Source organism: Lytechinus variegatus, chromosome 9 (genome assembly GCF_018143015.1).
Source record: "Lytechinus variegatus isolate NC3 chromosome 9, Lvar_3.0, whole genome shotgun sequence".
Lineage (NCBI taxonomy): Eukaryota > Metazoa > Echinodermata > Echinoidea > Temnopleuroida > Toxopneustidae > Lytechinus > Lytechinus variegatus.
The window spans coordinates 23,273,265-23,296,753 of NC_054748.1; the positions used below are offsets into that span (position 1 = coordinate 23,273,265).

Here is a 23,489-nt window from a genome sequence, read left to right on the forward strand (position 1 = left end):
AATTTCTTTGACTTTTTCTGACTAGCAATGAAAGTCACTTGACTACAGATTAGTCCTATAAAACATCATTTGAATTACCAATATTTATCATTCAAAATGACTAAGTTTGTTTAGTCATTCAAACCAAGAAATATTAGTCTGATTGACTAAGTTTGTTTAGTCATCTCTGACTGACTAAAAGGGAAAGTCGCTTGACTAGCAATGAATGTCCCTTGACTACAGATTAGTCCTATAAGACATAGCTTGAATGACTAATATTTATTAGTCAAGATTACTAATATATATTAGTCATGATAAGTGGCTGACTAATTAAAATTGATCCTATAAGAAATTCCAAACGACTATTTTTTTAGTCAAATTGACAAACTATTTTTTACACTGCCCCCCCAAAAAAAAAAATTGAGGGGGCAAAAATTCGATATTTTCTTAAGTAAAATAATTTTCCATCTTTGGTGTTCAATTGCATTTTTTTTTTTGGGGGGGGGTGAGTACTTTGCTTAAATCTAAGTCTACCAGGCATGAGTCTGGCCTGCGTGCAGTTTACAAACGTGATACGTGCAGTTATACATTTTGAGCATAGATGGATTCATGCATTTGTTGTTATTTGGCTCAAACCTTATGACGTCACAATGGTTATTAGATAACCATGATAACGTAATTGTGATCTGAATACGAGTTTAAGCATTTTGCTTAGCCTAGTAAAATGTTGACTAAAATACTTTAAATAATATTTCTATTAAATACCGGCCCTATCTAGCTAAGCAAGCGAGCAAAAAAAATGTGAGTTTCAATACGAAAACCCATGCTGTGATAGATTCTGACATGATATTCAGAAAATAACATTTTGTTAACCATTATCATTTCTTATTTCTTTCGTTCGCCCTTTTTTCATTTCCTTTCTTGGGTGAGGATTTGTATTTTTGTTCATTAATTCAAAGGACAAGTCCATCCCAACGAAAGCTGATTTTTATAAGAAGAGAAAAGTCCTAGAAGCATGACACTGAAAATTCCATCAAAATCAGATGTAAAGTAATAAAGTTATTACATTTTACAGTTTCGCTTAATTTTACAAAACAGTTATATGCACATACTGGTCGGTCTGCAAATGAGGAGACTGATGACGTCACCCATGTACTATTTCTTTTGTAGTTCATTATATGAAATATGATATATTATCTTTTTTTTTAATTTATTATCAAGTGAAAAATTAACTAATCCCTCGTGATTTTGTGGATTAGTTTTGTTTTATACCGTATGGTTCAGTCAAGTTGGTCCCTATTGTCAAATCTGTAAAAAATGAAATATTGTATAATTCAAACCAATTAAAAACAAATAAATAGTGAGTGAGAGATATCATCAAGTGCTGTCTCATTTGCATGTCACTGAATCGAGCATATCACTGTTTTATGATAAACTAGCAACTGGTTATTAGACGGAATGGCAGTAGACTAAAAGAAAGTAGACCGTGTGGTGAGTGGAGGAACTGGTGGTAGACCAAATGATAGTAGACGAGTTGCTGGCAATAGGACGAATTGGCATTAGACGAATCTGAAATAAACCCATAATAGGTCCATACGAAAACACAGCAAAAACTGTGGTGTTAACCGGTGTACATAAAGGACCACACCAGTTATTTTACACCGGTGTTAAATTGGTGGTGTTAATTTTACACTTATAGGTGTTATTACAACACATTTTGTTGTTACATTTACACTCTTTGGTGTTATGTTTAATCTCTAGGGTGTGATTTTAACACCTCAGGGTGTGGTCCTCTATTAACACCAATTTGTTAGAGAGTCAAAAAGGGGCCTAAGCTTTCGATCCTAGCAGAATCTTCGTCGGAGGCAAAATGACAAACATATAAAGTGGAACAACCATAATATAGACCACAGACATTCAACAGCAACACTAGAAACAAGGAGACAAAAGGGGCATTGGTGAGAAGAGATGACCAATCAGGTTAATGAAGGGGATGAAAGAATAGGAGTAGGCAGACACAAAGGGAAGTTAGTGCAAGTAAGGCCAAAGAAAGACCTCAAGCCAGTGTCAGTTTTAACACCGCAGTTTTTACTGTGAACTCTCTATTGCCTCAGGCCCTGAACACCATTTCTCATTATAAAATGAGCTAATATAATATTTATCATCCTTTAAAATAATAAGGAAAATATGCTTTCGGAGAAATGATTTGTAACTAGTCAATATTAACCTCATTACAGCCTGTTGGTAAATGTAATTTAAGTGAATTGATCTAAATTTATATTACTTATTTTTACTATAACCATGAACATATTACTCTGAAATTTTGAAGATATGCGTCAAATATGATGTCTCTATATATTTTTTTGATAATAATTCTGCATGTAAACATTGTTAAAAATTTACTCAGATTGTATGGTTCACAGTAATGTCAAATTAATGTTGGCTACTTGTCCAGACTGTACACTCATTCGGCAAGGCGATAAAAGTATGCACACTTTGCCACTCTCGACCCAGGTGATAAATGGGTACCCGGTACGAAGGATGCGAAAGGTGTTGTATGTTTGAATTTGCCAGGGAGTGGAAATTGTGTACTTTTCGTGCGGGATTAAATTGAATCCAATGACCGGGGTAAGCTGTAAAGCGCTTTGAGCCGTCATTGAAAAAGCACTATAAAAAAACTAGCTATTATCATTATTATCATTACTATTATTATTATTATTATTGTTACTAGTATTATTATTATTATTATCAATATTATTATTATAATTATCATTATCAATATTATTATTGTTATCATCATCATCATTATTATTATTATTGTTATGGTTATTATATAGTTAAAGTGGAAGAACAAACATGTTCATTCTTGTTTTATAGCGGCAAAGACATGAAGATTATGCACAGTTATCGTTATTATCCTGATTATAATGAGCACTTAGGTTTCTCACCAAGATGTATGTCTTCCTGATGGCTGTTTATAAACGGGAAATATTTGGCTCTCACTCGGTCATAAATCATTAGAAATGTGAATGATTAATTGCTGCTCCGAAATTAATATTCTTATTCCCAGATATGCGGTTATTTGACGCAGAATGGAAAGCAGAGAAGTGATGAAAATAAGCGATGCACGAACTTGAAATGAATAAAACCGGCCGGGGATGTTTCATGAAAGTTGTCAGCACTATGCTTCAATTGTCAGCTAGACAGTTACCATGGAAACAGTCAGAGAACAGTGCTCCCCAGCCAGTCGAAACCAATAATTTCATCGAAATTGTCCTAGCTGGAAAATTTAATCTAGCATCGTTTTTAATTGGTGTAAACCAGTTTAGTGGCGTAATGAGTCAAAACAAAATCAGGGAGCCAGACACGGCATATTGGGCAAAATTGTATAAAATGCTGCAAAAAAAAATCACTTTTGAAATACGTAAATGTAATTTTGTGACAGAGTTTGACATACCATTCAGAAAAAAATTATGACATTCCACCTTTATCCTTTCCTGTTCCTACTTTTTCTATTTTTTTTCATTGGTCGTGAAAATTTTGGGTGGTCCGTCCCCATGTCCCCTATCTGTACGCCAGTTCAGACAGGATCCGTAGGTATAATAGCCTATAACGTTGTCAAACATGTCAAATGAGTAGGAACATATTTTCTTCCGGCATATAGAGAAAATGAAATTCATTATACAGTTTTCTGTTCTCATCTTTTAAGAAATACTCGGTGACTTGCTTAAGGAATAAGGGATCGTTATTATAATTATTGCCAAGACTTTAAACTCACCTGCTGTTTGGTGCCGCCTTTATATACATTTATATATATACTAGTTCCAACAGAGTCCAGATTTTCGACGTAAAACACACGTCTTCTTCAGGGATACAATAAAGCTCACATATATGTATGTATATACATACCTATACAAGATTACCGCTATTTATAAAACACTAGCAGCAATTACCTGTGGCAGCACAGGGGGTAGGAGTCATTTTTCTTTATCAAAGTGTGTGTGGGGGGGGGGGTGACGTTTTTGTATGTACAGCTAGACTGCCTATTCACACTGAAAACCGAGCAGTTTACTGATGAAATATATGATTCATAGCAGACTTCTCTTTCAATATAGATAGGAGGTTCAAAGTTAAGCATCTTGGGTTGAACTGGAGGAAGAACTTCAATAATCATTAAAGAGTGAAATCCAAATCTAACTATAAAATGGAAAATGTATCAGAACACGGTGTATTCAGTAAGCAGTCAAGAGGCAATTATTGTGATATAGAAATGTTATGATTACATGTATTGGGTCAGAAATACATATGTAAGTACATTGCACATGTACCTTACAATGTACATTAGACTGCGGTTGTTTGTACTTTTTAAATTAAAGGTTGCTCAGTCATATATAAGTATGGCAGGATGTCGAAAAGAAGTGAGAGTGAGAGAAGGGGGGGGGGTGATAAAATGAGTGAGACAGAAACTGGTGGGAAAATGAGTCAGACAGACAGACAGTGAGGAAAATGAGAGACACTCCGACAGAGAATGGGAAAAATGAGAGACAGAGGGGAAAATGAATGACAGAGACAGAGGGGAAAATGAAAGAGACCCACACGGGGAAAATGAATGAGAGAAAGAGATAGACAGACAGTGGAAAAAATGAATGAGAGAGACAGAGAGTGGGGAAAATGAGAGAGACAGTTTGGAAAATGAATGTGAGAGACAGTGGGAAAATCAGAGAGAGAGATGAAGAGAGAGATAGAGAACTTAAAGAATACAAAAGAGCGAGATAGAGAGAGAGAGAAAAGGTTTTAGATGTTAATTGTGATAAAAAGATAAGATTTGTATGGCTTACATGGGCTTTTTAAATGTTTTTTTAGAGGTTTTAGATATCTTTTTTTTACTGGTGGATCAAATATTTATGCATTGAAATAATTTATAAAAATCTTAGAAAGTACACTGTAAATGCATATCTTATGGTATTATTGTGTCTTTTAAAAGTTATATGGGCAACTTCACTGATTATAATACAATATTTAATTTCATTCAAATAAATAACAACATTGATACGTGTATGTTAGATTATGTCTTTTTTTCATAAAAATATAACACACAATGTATAAAATATAATCATGTTAATTAAAGGCAAGATATGCTACAACAGTATACAGATGAAAAGATCATAATATTTGAGATGGCATGTTATAATGCATACAAAAGGTCCCGTATGTCTGTTATAGATACACGGTATTGGCTGTTGAAGCGATAAACCATTTTTAAACTGTTATATTCATATCTACATTTTTAATAAACATGTACATATGTACAACAGAGTTTTGTAGAATACGTGTCAAACAAAATATGTGTAGCAAAAAAAGAAAAATGCCAGTGTTGCCAATTTGTAGAAGAAAATCTGATCAAATTTGCCTTTAAATAAAAGGGTTAATAGCAAATCTATTTAAGACAATTTTAATTTTGGGTTTTGGAACTTAGCACTGAGTTGATTATCTGACTCAACCAAACAACTTCATCATATGTTGGAATTTAGATTTACTGCGGCATCAATCATTCAATATAAATGTTACATTTTACGTCAAAATACTAACCATGCACTGAACTGTGTATAACAGAGCACTGGCACAGTTTGATTTCGGAGCGCTGAGTAGCAGGTAGCCCAATCTCGGGCCCAATCTGTTAAAATATAGGATTAAATACAAAGGATGTGTTAATGAAACTGGGCAGAAACATTAGATGTAGACCCTCACCCCCAGCAAACCCCCAGTCAACACTTGTTTTCAAAAAGCCAAGTCAGAATAGGGTTAACCTCTTTGTGACAACTGCCCACATTTTGTACGGTAACCACTGAGGACATCGGCCGATTACGGTTGTTTACGTTTCAGCAGCGCGCACACATGCATATATGCATGCAGCCAGCGCATGAGCAAGTATGTACCGTATACCGTGCTTTGTATTTCGCTGACCCGAGAGAGGTAAAAGGGACTGGGAATACTTCGAAGCTATAAATACTCAGGGCTGCGAAAAGGAATGCCAAAAAGTTACGGATTGTAAAAAAACTTCAAATAATGCGACCAAAATACCACAAACAACCCCCCTCATGACAATCTGTGAACAATTTAACCATGTTTAGAAAAAATTCCAGCTCGATTGAGTGGAGAACCACGGAGAAAAGCTGCTTCAAACAAACGGAAGGACACACAAGATTAGCCAAATTATAGTAAGGATAAGCGAAATTTAAATTGTCATAACCTTATTTTATATCCGATTTTGACCAAATTCAGTGTTCTCGTTTGATTTTTGCTACTTATTCAAATCAACTTTTTTGTTGGGTTGGACTTGACCTTTATGTTTGCTCTCCTCTTTTCTGGCCTCGATCATGCCAACTAAATCACCGGGAGGACTGCTTTTATTTGTATAAAAATAATATTCTATGTAATTTTATGAAATTATATTGGTATTGTATTTTTTAATTGAATTTAAACAATAGTAAATACATGATAAATAAAATGATAGATAAATAAAACTCGGATTAAAAGTAAATCAAATTTATACAAAATGATGATCAAATGTAGGGGGGGGGGTATTTAACATGTTACGGAAACATGTCATAAAACCCTTTTTTTTTTAGACATCTCGTTACGAATTCTCCTGACGCAGAATGATAGCCCGACCCTGTATAACCAGTCAGATTGTTCTAAAACTTAGGAGATATATTATCTCATTTGGACGAAGAAAATTCAGTGATTGGCTTTTCCAAGCAGTCCAGCTAAAGCCGGGGTAATGATAACATTATTATGTTAAGTGGGGCCCGCTGGGGGAACTTCGGAACTGAATTGAGTCTACCCTGGGTAAAATTGACGTTATTACTATTATCATTGTTATTACCATCATTCTTATTCTTCTTCTCCTCCTCCTTCTTCTTCTTGTTATTATTATTGATAATATTCCGAAACCAGTGTTTGATGTCGAATTATATAAATACATATTTATAAACCAGGTGTAATAGTGAGTTAGGTTAAATTAATACTTTCTGCCTTCGTGTTGTTAGTAGGAGTGTGGGATCTTCAATCTGAATTATCACTAAAATTTAAATAGCGCCATCTTTTAGAAGCTGAAAGAGATTCCACGCATAAATTTCTGTAGTGAAGCTGTTACTGGGGCTATTGGTATTTGCTCTTCTGAATGATTATCATTAGCCAGAAATGGTTGATCAGTGGCATCTCCTACCTTGAATTAATCATCATCCTTATCTTTACAATATTTTGAACCAAAACGACTGTTACAATCCCAACTCTAACCATTTCCGTCTGAGAGAGATCAAAATCACACTACCAGGCCCTTTAACTATTCAATAGTGTGAATCAATTGTGAAGGCCTGGCTTGAAGTGTTATGTTAATTAATACGGAAATAGCGTGTGTGTGTGTTTTTATATCATTGTTGTGCTTTGATCATCATCCCCCAAATCAGTAAAAAAAAACATTATAATCACGACTTAAGCTATTTACAAATGAATCTCGTAAAATGGGTTCCTGTTAGGAAGGGACACAAATTAAAGGGGAATGAAACCTTTGGAAAAAGTAGGCTTGTGTCGAAACAGAAAAATCAAAGAATAAGAACAAAGTAAGTTTGAGAAAAATCGGATAAATAATGGGAAAGTAATGAGCATTTGAATATTGCAATCACTAATGCTATGGAGATCCTCCTATTGGCAATGCGACCAGGATGTGTGATGTCACGTGTGAACAACTTTTCCTTTGATGGACTATAAAAAAAATTCTTATGGTGATAGAAACTCTTTATCCATGATGTATTCTTTACAATTATTGACACGTCCTCCTATAGAAAGAACACATGATCTACTGATAGATGTGATAAAAGAGGCAGTTTAAGTGAAAAATATATTAAAGTAATGGGGAGAGTTGTTCACAAGTGACATCATACCTCTTTGTCGCATTGCCAATGAGAGAATTTCTATTGCATTAGTGATCGCAATATTCAAGTCCTCACAGATTTCTCATTATTTGTCCGATTTTTCTCAAACTTTCGTTGATTTGTTTCTTTGATTGTTCTGTTTTCACACAAGCTATCTTGTTCCAAAGGTTTCATTCTCCTTTAAGTACGAATTAATAAAGTTTAACCATGAGGATGAAACTATAATAGACCAGTTCGTAGTTACTTCATGGGCAATTTTGGTCAAATGACCTTTCATTTCTTTCATCATGATAGGCAGATTTCAAAGCAAGATATTACGTAACCTTGCCTTACATAGCATGATGAAGAAATTGAATAGACCAGCTGATTAGAATAGCACACCAATGAACACTTAATGAAGGTATTTGTTGCATTCCTACTTTGAATGCATATCCTAGCATGTGCAATGTACTTGACAAACTGTGAAATACCAGTCGTTCGTAGCATTGTTGTTTTTTGTGGATGTAAATGAAAACGACAATTCAAAAGAATATGAATAATCAAGACATCAAAGTTGGTGCTTATCTCATTAGATTTTAAAGCACCATGTCACTTTAGTACAAATGACCTTCTTCTGATCATGCGTAGAATCTTTTGATCGTGCGCAGACAGGAACTACAATACGGGCTATATTACCACCGTGGAGGAAATGCTCATTATTTTGAAACTGAGCGTCCAGCGCTGGGAAAGACGGACAGAATGGTATTGAAAGGAAAGTGCAGTACGCAAAATGATTGTGGCATCATGGAGCTGTAATGGCATAATGACCTTCCTGTCAGCGCGCACGCACGCATGTGTCACTGCATAGTTCAAGTTCATAGAGGCAGTGATCATGTTTCCATTCCAAACGCCATAGGAGAGTGAGCAAGGAGAGGCCAACTATGCACGCGACTGTGTATGGGTCGATTAGCTTTCAGCTTTCAATGGAGAGCACAAAGGCAGAGTAAACCGTGCCGTTTTATTACCGTATAACTATCGTATACCGTGAAAACGAGTTGTTCTGCTTTATCGCTTGTAAACCATATTCACGAGTATTTTAGTGTAGAATTATGGTGAAATTTTGGATAATCGAGCCGGCTATAACCTTTGCTTACACTAGGCCTAGCTATGACTATGTAATACTGCGTGTGCAGATTTTCCTACAATGCGGACGGTGAAAAGGAAGATACTGATTATATCAGCTTTTACATGTCTTTCACTTGGTGGGATTTATATTCTCTTCATTCGGAACGGCAAACATATCGAAGAAGTTACACTGCTCGCTAAAAGACAGGCAGCTAAGACATTAGACAGCTCGTTTAAGGGAGGAAATGCAAAAGAGAATATTTTTGTGCCTCGAAACAAAACGAGACAAGACAACGGACCGTGTTACCGCCAGGTTCAGATATGGAGAGGCGCCAAAACCCCTCAAACGCCGGGAAAATTTCAGTGCCCGGGGCTCAAGTGTGGAATAAAATTCGTCGAAGACACCAGTTTTGAGACATTGAAGAGCAGTGATGCGGTTATTTTCTATCACTTCTGGAGGTGGAATTGGGCCGAACTGCAAAGGCGACGACCGATGAATCAAGCATGGGTGTTCTACTCCATAGAGAGTCCCAAGCTCACGGGCAGATCGTCGATGCCACCTCGCGGTTTTGATCGCCTATATAATTTCACAATGTCATACAGGCCATCGTCAACGATTCATAGTCCATATGGTTATTATGACACCACCGTTCCTCAGGTGACAGACAAAAATCGAAATTGGGCCCAAGGGAAAAGTGAACTCATTGCATGGGCCGCGTCCAACCACTGGGACACGACGTGGCGCCGTACGAAGTTCGTACAAACACTTTCCAAGTACATCAGTGTCGACATGTACGGAGCCTGTGGAAACAAGGTCTGTAACATACATTCTGCTGCCTGTATCCAGAAGCTCAAAGCTCACAAGTTTTACCTGTCGCTGGAGAACGCCGAGTGTCGCGACTACATCACAGAAAAATTCTGGAAGAATGCTCTCCTCCGCGACATCTTGCCCATCGTCTACGGTCCACCGAGGGAAGATTATGAGCGCGTAGCGCCACCAAATTCTTTCATACATTTACAAGATTTCAAAGATTTCAATGAACTTGTGGATTATATAAAACTTCTTGATTCAAATGATACCTTGTATAATTCATATTTTGAATGGAAGACGCAAGGTTCGATACAGATTGTTGGTGAAGCAGTTATTCTAGGACCTCATTTTTTGTGTGAGGTCGTGGCGAAATTATTGGAGCAGGAAAAGAAGTTGGATGCTGGTTACGAAGAAGCAAGTAATCGAAATCCGTCGATGCATGATTATTGGTCAACTTCGTGCTTCAAATCAACCGGATTTCCTCATGATTTTTAAAGGTCAATTCTACACCAGAAAATAATTTAGATTTTAATCAAAAGAGGAAAATCAATCTAGCGTATATACGCTGAAATTTCACCGAAATCGGATGTAAAATAAGAAAGTTATGGCATTTTTAAGTTTCGCTTAGTTTTCACAAAAAGTTATATGCACAACGTAGTAACATACCTGAGAGATTCAGTGATGTCCTTCAATCAATATTATGTTCTTATTTTTAAATTATAAAATATATTTCAATTTTTACAGATTTGACGATTAGGACCATCATGACTGAATCATAAAATGAATGGCAATTGCACATGTTCGGTGAGGAATAAAACTTTGTTTCACAGGACGATGGGGAGAAAAAATAGAATACTTCCTATTTCATGTAATTAATACCAAATAAATAGTGAGTGGGTGACCTCATCGGTCCCCTCATTTGCATACCGACTCGGATGTAATGTTGTGAAATTAAGCGAAAATTAAAATGTCAAAACTTTCTTATTTTACATTACATTTTGATGATATTCTCAATGTTATGCTTGTATTATTTTTTTTTTCTCTTTTTATAAAAAAAGTCTTTTTTGTCGGGGTGGACTTGTCCTTGAAATGAGAATGAAACCTTTGGAAAAAGATAGCTTGTGTGAGAACAGAAAAATCAAACAAAAGGATCAACGAAACTTTGAGAAAAATTGGACAAATAATGAGAAAGTTTTGAGCATTTGAATTTTTCGATCACTAATGATATGGAGATCCTCATATTGGCAATGCGACAAAGATGTGTGATGTCACTTGTGAACAACCCTCCCCATCGCTTTACATGTAGTATAATATTTCACTTAAACTGCCTCTTTTATCACATCTATCAGTAGATCATGTGTTCTTTCTAGAAGGGCATGTAATACAGATTTTTAAAAAATACATCATGGATAAAGAGTTTATATCACCATAAGCATAATAAGAAAAAGCAAAAAGAGACATTTTGAGGGTATTTTATAGTCCATCAAAGGGAAAGTTGTTCAAATGAGCATGACATCACACATCCTTGTCGCATTAATTGCCAATGGGCGGATCTACATAACATTGCAATATTCAAATGCTCACAACTTAATCATTATTTGTCCGATTTTTCTCAAACTTTCGTCGTTTGTATTCTTTTTTCTGTTTCGACACAAGCCTATTTGTTCCAAAGGTTTCATTCCCCTTTAAGTGATCAATAATGAAATGAGATATTGCGATTAAGAGTATTCCGCCAATCCCTTTCAGTGTTGACAGTGCACTGCAAACACGCCGGTGATAATTTTAACACCAGCCTGGTATCTCTTTCGTTCCACACCAGAGAGCTGTTGAAAAAAAACAACGGTTTGGCGTTAGGCTAACTCCAATTTGGCATTAAAGCAACACTAATAATTTGTGTTAAACCAATATCGGGTTGATTCAACTGGTGTTGTTTTAAAGGGGAAGTTCACCATGAAGAAAACTTTGTTGTAAAAATAGCAGAAAAAATAGTAAAAAATATTGGTGAAGGTTTGAGGAAAATCCGTTAAAGAGTAAGAAAGTTATTAGGGTTCAAAATTTTGGATTTGTGACGTCATAAACGAGCAGCTGCCCCATGTGTTATTTTATATAAAATGTATGAATTTCCAATTTTGTATGGTTCCTGATGACTTAATTTTGTTTTGTTGTCATGGTCGGGTATGAAACGATTTGCCTATTGATATACAAAAGTTACAGTGAAGACCATTTTCAATTTTCTGAGAAAATGACATTTCATTGATTTTTTACCATTCGCTATGTAGGAATGCTGCTCGCATATGACGTCACAAATCAAATAATTGAAATTCTAATAACTTTTTAATTATTTGATGAATTTCTCTCAAACCTTCGGCAATATTTTTCATTATTTTTTCTGCTATTTTTACAATAAACTTTTTGTCAGGGTGAACTTCCCCTTTAACACCTCTCTGGTGTGGACGTGTATTCTGGGATGGTGGTAGTTTCTACCTCCATGGATCAACACAAGAGTTCACAATGGGAATGGGTAGCCATGCAGGTGGAGGCCACCCCCATTTGAAGGATTTAGTGAGAGATTAAATAAAAAACAAATTAGGGGGAAAACAAAGAACTGAATATTTTACAAACGAGACGTGAGTTTTTTTATACTGAAAATGGGGGGGGGGAGCCCCCACTAAAGTTTGTCCCATATTTCTTTTTGTTTGACTTGGCAGCTATAATTTTGGTTGATTGTGAAACCCTTGTGCAATTTACTGTTTCATTAACTTTCATCTAATTTCCCCCATGAAATTTTGAACCGGATTTGATATACATGCAGAGCGTATATAAGGTTTTGGGGAAATGCAAACTTTTGTGTTGATTTTGCCGATGTCAGCCCACTCGAAATTGCAGTTCACAGTCGAAGGATATATTCCCAAAAGATGTGTAAAATCCAAAATATCTTGTGATAATTCTTCAAGGGCTCTTGAATAAATTGTTCCGAAAATTTAGGAGCAAGATTCCCCGAGATGCCAGGTCAATTACAGACTTTGACAGATTCAAATCTGTATTAAATGGTAAATTTCTCAGAAATGAATATCATTTATCATTACATCTTATTTGCCTCTTTTCTAAGCCACAAGTTTAAAAAAAATCATGTTCATTTTACTTTGGCAGCTCTTTATTTGAATATGTTGTGAAATAACTGAGAATTGGGACTATTTGAATAATCGAGTCCCATTTATTTCACAAGTACTTGGTAAATTCCCTTTGAAGTGCAATACATAGATTTTTTTTTTACTTATATATATATTTTTTTTTTACCGTGGTAAAGTTTTTACTTCTCCATATTGATATATTAATCATTTAGCAGCAAAAATGCTAGATCTTTTGTAAATTTGTAAAACAAATAAATTATTCGATGGTATGAAGAAGACTTTGCGATGATTACAAATGTATTTAAGTGTCTGATGCTAAGTGACACAAAGACTGCATTATTCATGCACTCTAAAAAATGAAGTGCTAATTTAACACTTAGAGTGCAGTCACTATACAAGCACTGTTTAGCACTAAATTAACACTTCATTTTTTACAGTGTGCTTGAGCTTGAGCGACATCTACTGTTTTGAGGGTACTCCAGGCTGAAAATGACAGAAAAAAAATCAGACATTGGTATTTTATTACATGAAATTATGTTCATTAAACCTTTGACCTACAAGAACTAAGAAAATATTGATTGACAAGTATCATGCACACATATATGAAAATATGAAATAATTATGATTTATTGTAATAACAAGAAAACGGATAGAGGGGTATGATATAATCGGTCCATCTAATGAATATTCATGACGGCTTGCATATAACTGTTCTCATAAACTATTTGTAAACTTCGTTATTTGTTATCAGGTATTAGTGATCTTTTTAGATAGCATTTTGCTCGCTGAATGCTACTCAAATTTATTCAGATATATTATTTTCAGCCCGGACTACCCCTTTAATTGTAAGAAGAAACAAAACCTACCGCCAGCGGAATGAATTGTTCGTATGAGTTGTGATATTTTAAGAATCATTTATCGATAATAACATCTTAATTCTGCTTATTTATTTGTGTTTTGCTTTGCTGACGGCTATCAAGTGGGGGTACCGCTAAAAATAATATCTGAAATAATACAGTAAAATCCAACGAGCAAAACATCGAACTTAAAAATTTGTTGAAAAAGATAAAGTAATTGAAGTTTTGAGTTCAGCAGTTTTTGGTGAAAAGGTATTATATGCCGTCATGAAGGATGCGATCCCATACTTTTGTTCTGTTATTATAAGAAGTCATTATGAATTTAAACTTTTATATCTTGTCTTCCATTATTTATACCAGGAGTTATAGCAAAAATAAAAAAAAATTAACTCATTTACGTAATGTAGAAATTTCAATATCGTGTTGGTTTGTTTATTTTTTATTTCCAAATTAGGAAGATATATATCGTAATTTGTCACGCAACATAAATTACTCAACTATTATGTAAAATTGTCGCACATGCATATTAGTAGCGGGATAATCCTCCGACGTCAGCATCAAATATTAACCAAATGATTTTTTAAAATATAATCATAACTTTCAAAAGGTAAACGACATATTAATATTTTTTTGAAAATTCAAAATGTTAACCATGGTTAGGTTATTCATACATGAAATTCATGAAAATTTTCGTTATCTTTTAAAGTTACCATTATGTTTAGTACATTATTTCGGTTAAGTTTTGATGTTGACGTCGGAAACGTATCCCTCTTCTGACATGCATGTTCAAAACAAAGAGCACATGTCCCGAAATTATATGTACAATAATTTTACATAATAATTGTGTCATATAAGTTGCGTGACAAATAGCAATTATTGATGTAATTTCAGGGTACAACTAGTGGACTAGTTACATGTACAACATCAAGGTAAAAAGCCATTTGGAAAATAAACTGCCATCAGCTTGAAGAGTTCATCCAAATGTTATGATGTTGAATTTGAAAATAATTTTGATATTGTTAGGCAACCTTCATGCTTCTTTCAAGTTTCATCATGATGTCTGAGTTTAAAGGTTGTTTTGTGTGAGCTGTCTTGAGAAATTTGAAACTTAAGCGTACGAACGCAGGTAGAATCCAATTTTTAAGCCCATGGGACGTTTTAGTACCAAAAATTATTGCAGTGATCATAAACATGGTAAAGGTACGAATCAGTGATAGATCACTTGACCAGAGTTGTAAGGATCGAAATTACTTTTATCTATTCATTTATTTATTTATCTATTTATTTATTCATCTATTTAATTATTTCATAAAATTTCGACAGGATGCCCAATCAACATGAAATTGCTCTTCCTTGGGGTCCTGCATCTCAAAAATCAATCAAAATATAGCTTATTATACACAGTAAAATTGTTATCTTGGTTTTGATGCCACCTCAGTGATTATAGCGGCTTTACATTCACTGGGTTGATTCAACACACTGTTTTAAGATATCTGGAAGTACCTTTACTATGTACGTGCTACATGTATATACGAGTGTGATGTACGCACTATGTGTTTGTGTGTTTTTATCATGGCGGAGAACACACTGTCGGACAGAACGGGGGGGGGGGGGTCCATTTCCATGACAGATGCTCCAGCTACAATTATTCCGCTATAAATTCCATACACTAATGGAATGACCAAATTCAGTCCTTAATTTGACACTATGGCCTACTATAAACCCGACATAAAACTCTATATGGGGGTAAAATGTGATATCATTCTCTGAATATCATGTAAAATCTGTCACAGAATTAGTTTTTTTATCAGAAAGGTCGATATTTGGCTCGCTCGTGCACCTTAGTTTTGAGAAATTTTGCCCAGGACAAAATGTTTCGCTCAATAAGTCCAGGGACGGATCTTAGCTGCCGCAAGCAGAGCGAGAGAAGTATAGAACGGGGTCGCTGAGGAGACGTTCGAGGAAGATTTTCTGAGGATATAGAATAATCCCCTGAGAACAATAGAGAGTGGTATTCTTAAACAATAGGTGGGTAGGAGTGAGGGAGAGTTCGGAGGGTATACATTTACGGAAATCAGTACACATCTTTGGTCTTGTTCTTTTGTTTGAGATGAGATCGACGTGCTATAAGGAAGAAATAATCATTATAGGAAGAGTGGTCATAAAAAGTGGTCTTAAAATATATCGTTTTGGAACAATACTTCTGTCTTATAACACGCATCTCTATGGAGCTTTGACAAAGTTAGGAATTTCTTATTTTACTTACGAAATGTCATTTTGATGCTGGACTTGTTCATCATTCTCAGACTTTATTCCTTTCTTTATTTCTTTATGAAAAGTTTGTCTCGAAAGGTAAAAAATTAAGATTATAGTAATGCATTGAAAAATGTTCTTCTTTGTGAGCAACTTGCTAATTTGTTTTGTCTGTTATATTCAACTTATCAATATTCGGTAGCGGATTAAAAGGTACAGCCTTAATCAGGATCACTGCGATGATCACGGCGATGACCCCCAATTTATACACCTGAAAATCTCTCCGAATTGGTATTCTGAGAACAATTTTATCTTCAATTTATCTCTGTAAGACACATCTCAGACGTGTCAGATGCAATACAGGCATGACAGGGGAGATGAGGTCATACCATCTTCCAGGAGTAATACAATAGAATCAATGAAGATTCATGTTTTATGAATTTACAGAATAATTCTGTTATTGCTTTCTGCAAAATCTCATCTTCTTTTCTGTAAAACCAGGTGTTTTTTAACAGTGCATGTGTATTGTATCTGACCAATAGAGTAAAGAACTTACTCTTGACATTAACGCTGTATTGCATCAAAGTATACCCCCTTCTCATTTCATTGTTGGCAGGCTATGAAAATGCATGAAAATTGCATTTTGGGGGTAGTTTATAAGCTTTCCACTAGTTTTAATTTCACTTTTCGGTCCGGTCAAGACCTCAGACCATCAAAAGCTTTCAACAGTTTTCCATCCACATATGACGGTCTGTTTGAATAGGTTTCGTTAGTGTGAATACAACATAAGGCATGTTGAGTTAAAGCCACCAAAAAAAAAGCGATAGTAATATTATTGAAATTACTCAAAAATTACTCAAAAATTACTCAAAAAATTTTACTTATTTTCTTTGCATCACTCAAGAAAATTAAGTTACAATAACTTAATTCAATTTAGTAAAACAAACACTAAAATGTTTGAAAAAATCAAATGGGGGAGTGGACTTTCGTTATTCGGAAGTCCGCTTCCCCATCGTCCCACTTTTACTTCAGTGGCATCATTTTCACACTGTAAAAACTGTGGTGTTAAAACTGACACCAGTTGGTGTTAATAGAGGACCACACCCTCTGGTGTTAAAATTACACCCTAGAGATTGGATATAACACCAAAGAGTGTACATGTAACAACCAAAGGTGTTGTAATAACACCTATAGGTGCTAAACTAACACTGTCGATTTAACACCGGTGTAAAATAACTGGTGTGGTCCTTTATGTACACCGGTTAACACCGCAGTTTTTGCTGTGCATATTAGACATCTTTTATCCAAATATTAGACTTTGTGGATTTTCACTTACCTGTTACATGTATAGGAACTTACATTGATATTTATACGCGATCGTTTCATTCTTACAAATAAAATAGTGAGAACAATATAATCCTTTTCCGAAAACCTAGAAAGACATCTGAAATTTTCTGCTGAATGACTATTTAATGTTGCTCTTTCTTTGATTCAACAAAAGAATAAAATAGTTAGCACACCCTTATCCGAAAAAATTTCAAACACAAATAGATATGACAGTTATTAAAAAAACCCAAACATTAACTTGCTGTTACATGTGTAATGAATATTCATGCATTATTTAAATAAGGCGTTAATTGAAAAATATAAGTACATTCAACAAGAATTTATAAGAAATAATCATCTTTGCCCAATTGAGTTAGATTTACTCAATCAAAGCAAGCCAGCAATACGTGAATTTTCTTAAATGTATATTGAACCCAAATAAATGAAGTAAATTGAAAGACAAGTTAAAACTACTTAAAAAATGAAAAATAATTGACATAAATTCTACTTATATTCATTAAGTATTAACTACTGATCATGATTTTTTTTACAGTGTATGCAATAAAAAAGTAGAGATATCCGTGAATCCTATACACATTTGTCACCTTTTTTGTGAATTATTCATATCCAATAACACACATACAATAAACAAATTATTGTTTGAAAGGTTTTGTATCAAGGTGCAATGTTGTTGTTTACTATCAAACTAGCTTGGAAGTGATAGCAAAGAAAAAACCAATTAAACATATTGAAAATTACAGGTCCATTGCACATTTGGATCAAATCTTACATCACCGAAGCACAGACGAGGGCAATTGGACGATTTTCAAGGGATTGTAAATAGTAATATTGTTCGATCAAAATGATGTGTTATAATGTGCATTATTTGTCACATAAGAGAGAGTTATTATTCTATTTTCCAAATTTAAAATTTAATACTCATCACTTAATCACGCCATGCAATGTTTTTTTTTTAATAGTGCTAATAATCTTTCCAGGTGTTCTGCACTCTTCTTCAACCATGAACCCCAGGCACCGGGCCACTGTCACTTTCCAAATAACAAAAGTTATTAGAGTCCCACAAGGTTCCATTCTCTGGCCACTCCTTTTTCAGATGAATATTTTACCTATAAAATGCACCAATGATGCCTTTGCTGATATACGCTAACGACATGCACGGCTCCAGGCACAGTCAGCGAAAGTTGTGTTACAAAAGTAGCGCAAAAATACTGAATAATCCTAATATTACAGTCAAAAATTGAATCATCTACTGGAATTTGTTGAAAATTGAAAGTATTAACTTACAATTCTCTGTCGTCGCGACGTTTCACCAACCGCTGTTGGCTTCATCAGGCGAATGAACGCCGATCACGTCTTTCCAAGTGACTTCGCGCCAGAGTCAGCCGACCGTAGCGTCACTTGGTTCCCCAGGGGCGGAAGTTAATCCCGTGAGAGACGGCTTTGAACTTCCCGTAGGATTCGGTCCCAGGCGTGTGACAGCTGGAACCGCAAACCACCTCTCCGATTCAATGTTGGCTTCTCCACTCTTTCCCAAATAGCTTCTTTTACTCCTCTCTCGAACCACCTGCTTTCTTTGTCCAGGATCACCACGTCCTTGTTGTTGAAGGTGTGTCCCGTCGCGTTCAAGTGGGTGAAAACCGCCGATTCAGGAATGGCTGCGAGACCAGTAGATTTACGGTGTTGGTACATCCGTGCTCTCAGTGATTGTTGAGTTTCACCGATGTAGGAATCCTGACATTCCCTTTGTTCACATCTAATACCATACACCACGTTTCGCTTCTTATCCTTGACCGGTTGGTCTTTCACGTGCACAAGCAGCTGTCTCAGTGTTCTATGCGGCTTATGTGAGGTGGAGATTCCGAACCTACCAAAAGTGCGACTGATCCTTTCTGATAGACCCGCAACGTAGGGAATAGTAACAAGGGTCCTATTCCGGCGAGGTTGGGCTGTCGCAGCGTCAGACTGGTTATCCGGAGTATTCGACTGTTCTTCCGAAGGTCTTACAGGTCGAGGTTGCTTCGGACGTGTGGCTTTCTGGAACGCCCAGCTGGGATATCCGCACTTTCCAAGAGAGTTCGTAATGATTTTCTTTTCAGCCGAGTTGTCCTCCGGTTTACTCACAACACTGTCCGCTCGATGGAACAGCGTCCTTATCACCGAGAGTTTATGCACCAGGGGGTGGTGAGAGTTGAAGTGTAAGTACTGGTTGGTATGAGTCGGTTTCCTATATACTCGGAAATCCAAACTGCCTCCTTCCACTATTTGTACTTCGCAGTCAAGGAACGCAAGTTTGTTGTCCTTACAGGCTTCCTGTGTGAACTTGATATTCACGTCTTGGTTGTTGATGTGTTTGAAGAAGTCGTGCAACTCTGACTTGTGGATGATAACGAAGGTGTCATCCACGTATCTCAACCAAGTTCTAGGTTTTCTGCCTGGGTAGCTCGAAATTGCCTTCTGTTCGAAGTCTTGCATATACAGGTTAGCAACTATGGGCGAGACAGGAGAACCCATGGCACATCCATGTTTCTGTATATAATGTACTCCTTTAAACGAGAAATAAGTAGTATGTAAACAAGTAGAAACCGCCTCCACAATCTGATCAATGTTCAACTTAGTTCGGTCTTTCCAGCTGTCATTGTCAATCAAACATTGACGGACTACCGTGATTGCGTCGACAACCGGGATGGAAGTAAACAGGGCACTCACGTCAAATGATACAATTGTTTCATTCTCATCTAATTTGACCGTTTTAAGTTCTTCGACAAAGTTATCTGTGTTCTGGATGTGGTGTATAGTGTTGCCCACCAACGGACTCAGAATTCGTGCAACAAATTTAGCCAAATTGTAGGTTACCGAGTCAATACTACTCACAATAGGTCTTACTGGAATCGGAGCTGGTTTATGGATCTTCGGGAGACCATAAAACGCTGGTACCGTCGGTTCCGTGGCCGGGGTGAGGTGTCTTTCCAGTTCTTCACTAATGTCACCGTTAGCATGAAAAGAATTGATGAGGGCACAAGTCTTCTTCCTATAGCCGTTCGTTGGATTGTAATTAATCTGGCGATAGGTGTTTTTGTCCTTCAACAATGTCAGGCATTTATTCTCGTAATCACTTTTGTCGAGCACTACTAGACATCTTCCTTTGTCCGCTGGAACAATGGCGATGTCAGTATTTTTATTCAATTCCTCTATCGCTGAATTCTCCTCCGCTGTGATGTTCGCCGCGGGGAGCTTGGCGTGCTTGACAGCGGCGCTTACGGTGTGTCGGAGTTCCTCCGCCTGAGCAGTATCTAACCTGGCTTTGTGAATAGCCGACTCAGTGGCGGTGATAATCTCAGTTATCGGTAACCGTTGTGGTGTGACAGCAAAATTCAGTCCCTTCGATGACACCGACACTTCCTTGTCCGTAAGTTCTGTCGAGGATAAATTCCTCACCCAACCAGAAGATTCCTGATTATTCCTAGTATTTCTCCAATTATTGTCCAAATCTGCACGTGTTTGATTTTGCCGGTCGCGTAATGCAGAAAACTTCCCAAGATGGCGTTCCTTGGTTTTGTGGTGTTCCACTAACTGCGCACGCGTCGTGTGTTCATTGATTTCTTCAGCCAGTTTTTCCGGGAACGTTTGAGAAATCAATGTAGCTTGTTCCTGGAAAGTTTGGGAGAGTTTCTCGATTGTGAAGTTAGTTTGCCTTATCCGCTCGTTGAGCAATTTCCTCAAAGCCGTCTCTCACGGGATTAACTTCCGCCCCTGGGGAACCAAGTGACGCTACGGTCGGCTGACTCTGGCGCGAAGTCACTTGGAAAGACGTGATCGGCGTTCATTCGCCTGATGAAGCCAACAGCGGTTGGTGAAACGTCGCGACGACAGAGAATTGCAAGTTAATACTTTCAATTTTCAACAAATTCCAGTAGATGATTCAATTTTTGACTGTTATTTCAAGATTACTGGATGAATCATAATATTCATGAATCCTAATATTATTTCGATAGTAATGCGATATGGAGGAGATGAGTCATGCTATTCTCCCTACTTTTTGAAAAAGTGATTGTAATTCCTGTATGTGTGTAATGCTCGGCCAGGTTTTGACCATATAACACACACATGCTTATACCTTTTGGAGACCCATGATTCCGAAATCTGCTGCAGAAACGTGGACTTGTACGTTATCCCTTTCACTATGTCTCAAATGCCAATAATCCCTCTGATAGTTTTTCTTGTACTCCATTGTTGAAGCGCATGTAATACACCCAATGTTCTCCTGGGATTCTCCCTAACCTCGCATTTTCCTATGGTAGCTTTTAGATAGATATTAATAATAATGATAATAATTACAACAATACTAATTATCATGATAACAATAATAATAATAATAATGATGTTGATAATAATAATTATAGCAATGATAACAATAATAGTGATATTAATAACAATTATAATCCTAATAACAACAACAATAATAATGATTTAAACAATATTACGGTATTTTTATAATCTACGAATGTATAATCTACTGATTCTACTCTGATAACCGCTACTAGTATTATCATTTAACCATTTTAGCCCGAGCTGCCGGTCCAGCACTCAGTGGATTAAACCTGTATACCCGTTCACCTCACCTGGGTCGAGTGCAGCACGGTTTACTGATTTCCTTTCAGGGTGAAATCAGCGCAGTCGGAGTGATAAATACCCACTGCGCAGTACTCCCACCTCACATTTACATCAGTGGTATAACACCACGCTGTGGCGGTTTGATCTGGGTTACGACAATAGTTGTGATCGCCTACATGGTTGTAGACGTGGCGATGAGGATCGTCGAATGACCAATTTTGGCAGGTGCGACCAGAAATCGTCTGAGACAAGGTTCCGGTGTAATTCAATCCTTTATAGTCATACCAACATAAAGAGATGTCTGCAAGAAAGTGGAAAGGAAAAGTCAAGATTTCATGTCAAACAACTGGAATAAATTACGAATTATTATGGTAAAAAATACGTTTCTTATGTTATAGGCTATGGGTATACCACGGTACATCTTAACCCTGGAAAAAAAATAACCACGAAAGTTGGGGTAAAGTTTGTTGGGGTACAATTTTGTTTACAGATAAAGTAACAAGAACGTACCATCGAGATGGTGAGATAATCTATCTATCTTGCCTTGTCGACATGATTACGTTGTTTTGTCGACATTATCGGGCTAAGTCAAAATACGAAAGGCTAAGGTCGAGATTCAAGTTTATATCCATGCACAGCGTGCGCGCACCATATTCATTTGGAAACGAATCCAGGCTGCTGGATACAGATAAACATCAATGTGCGGTCATGCTGTGGATGTAAACATTAAATCTTGTCATTTTCTATTTTACATGTCAACATGCCGAAATAACGATTTTTTTTCAAGCTATCTGGAGAAGTCGACGGCACTTTAAAGCTCCCGTTAGTGGCGTATAGATGGGAGGGGGGGGGGCGTTTGCCTTATTCTCCCGAAATTGTTCACAACCAAGAAAAAAGGGAAGGATGAAATATATTACTTTCTGAATATTACGTTAATATTTATCACAAAATATAGTTTTGTAATAAAAATGCCGACTCTTTGTTCGTTCGCTTCACTCATTCGCACAAAGACAATTTTTGCCCCCTCAAAATTTGTGGCTCATTACGCCACTGGCTTCCAGACTCAAACAACTAGTCATAGCATAACGCGCAATGGGATAAATCTCGCCCTTACAATGGCAACGAGGTGGAATAGATTCCGAGTATAGGTCAAAATGCAAAACGGGCAAGAGCTTAATTGCCAAATTTTCTCTTTTAAATCTTGATTGAAGAAATAGGCTTATATATATATATATATATATATATATATATATATATATATATATATATATATATACATATATATACATATATATATATATATATATATATATATATATATATATATAAAACAATACATTTTCAATTATACTTATATTTTACTTACAAAAAAATTTAATTTATCTATATGCTATTAATAATGGTTTTGGAAATGAAACAAAATAACATAAAATGAAAACAAAACTGAATCCAAGACGATCTA

General features: G+C 36.2%; 2 protein-coding genes across 2 annotated transcripts; one reads left to right on the top strand and one right to left on the bottom strand.

Annotated features, from left to right (window-relative positions):
- Nucleotides 1-8,766: 8,766 nt before the first annotated feature.
- On the top strand, nt 8,767-10,584 carry LOC121421291 (alpha-(1,3)-fucosyltransferase 7-like). Its single transcript, XM_041615961.1, has one exon. It carries the CDS (start codon nt 9,097-9,099, stop codon nt 10,321-10,323), a length of 1,227 nt encoding a protein of 408 aa, XP_041471895.1. The 5' UTR covers nt 8,767-9,096; the 3' UTR covers nt 10,324-10,584.
- Nucleotides 10,585-18,835: 8,251 nt separating this feature from the next.
- Nucleotides 18,836-21,644, bottom strand: LOC121421891. Its single transcript, XM_041616692.1, has 2 exons — nt 21,531-21,644; nt 18,836-21,064 (listed from the first exon to the last, which is right to left on the bottom strand). The coding sequence occupies exons 1-2, from the start codon at nt 21,642-21,644 to the stop codon at nt 18,836-18,838; spliced, it is 2,343 nt and encodes a 780-aa protein (XP_041472626.1).
- Nucleotides 21,645-23,489: the final 1,845 nt, after the last annotated feature.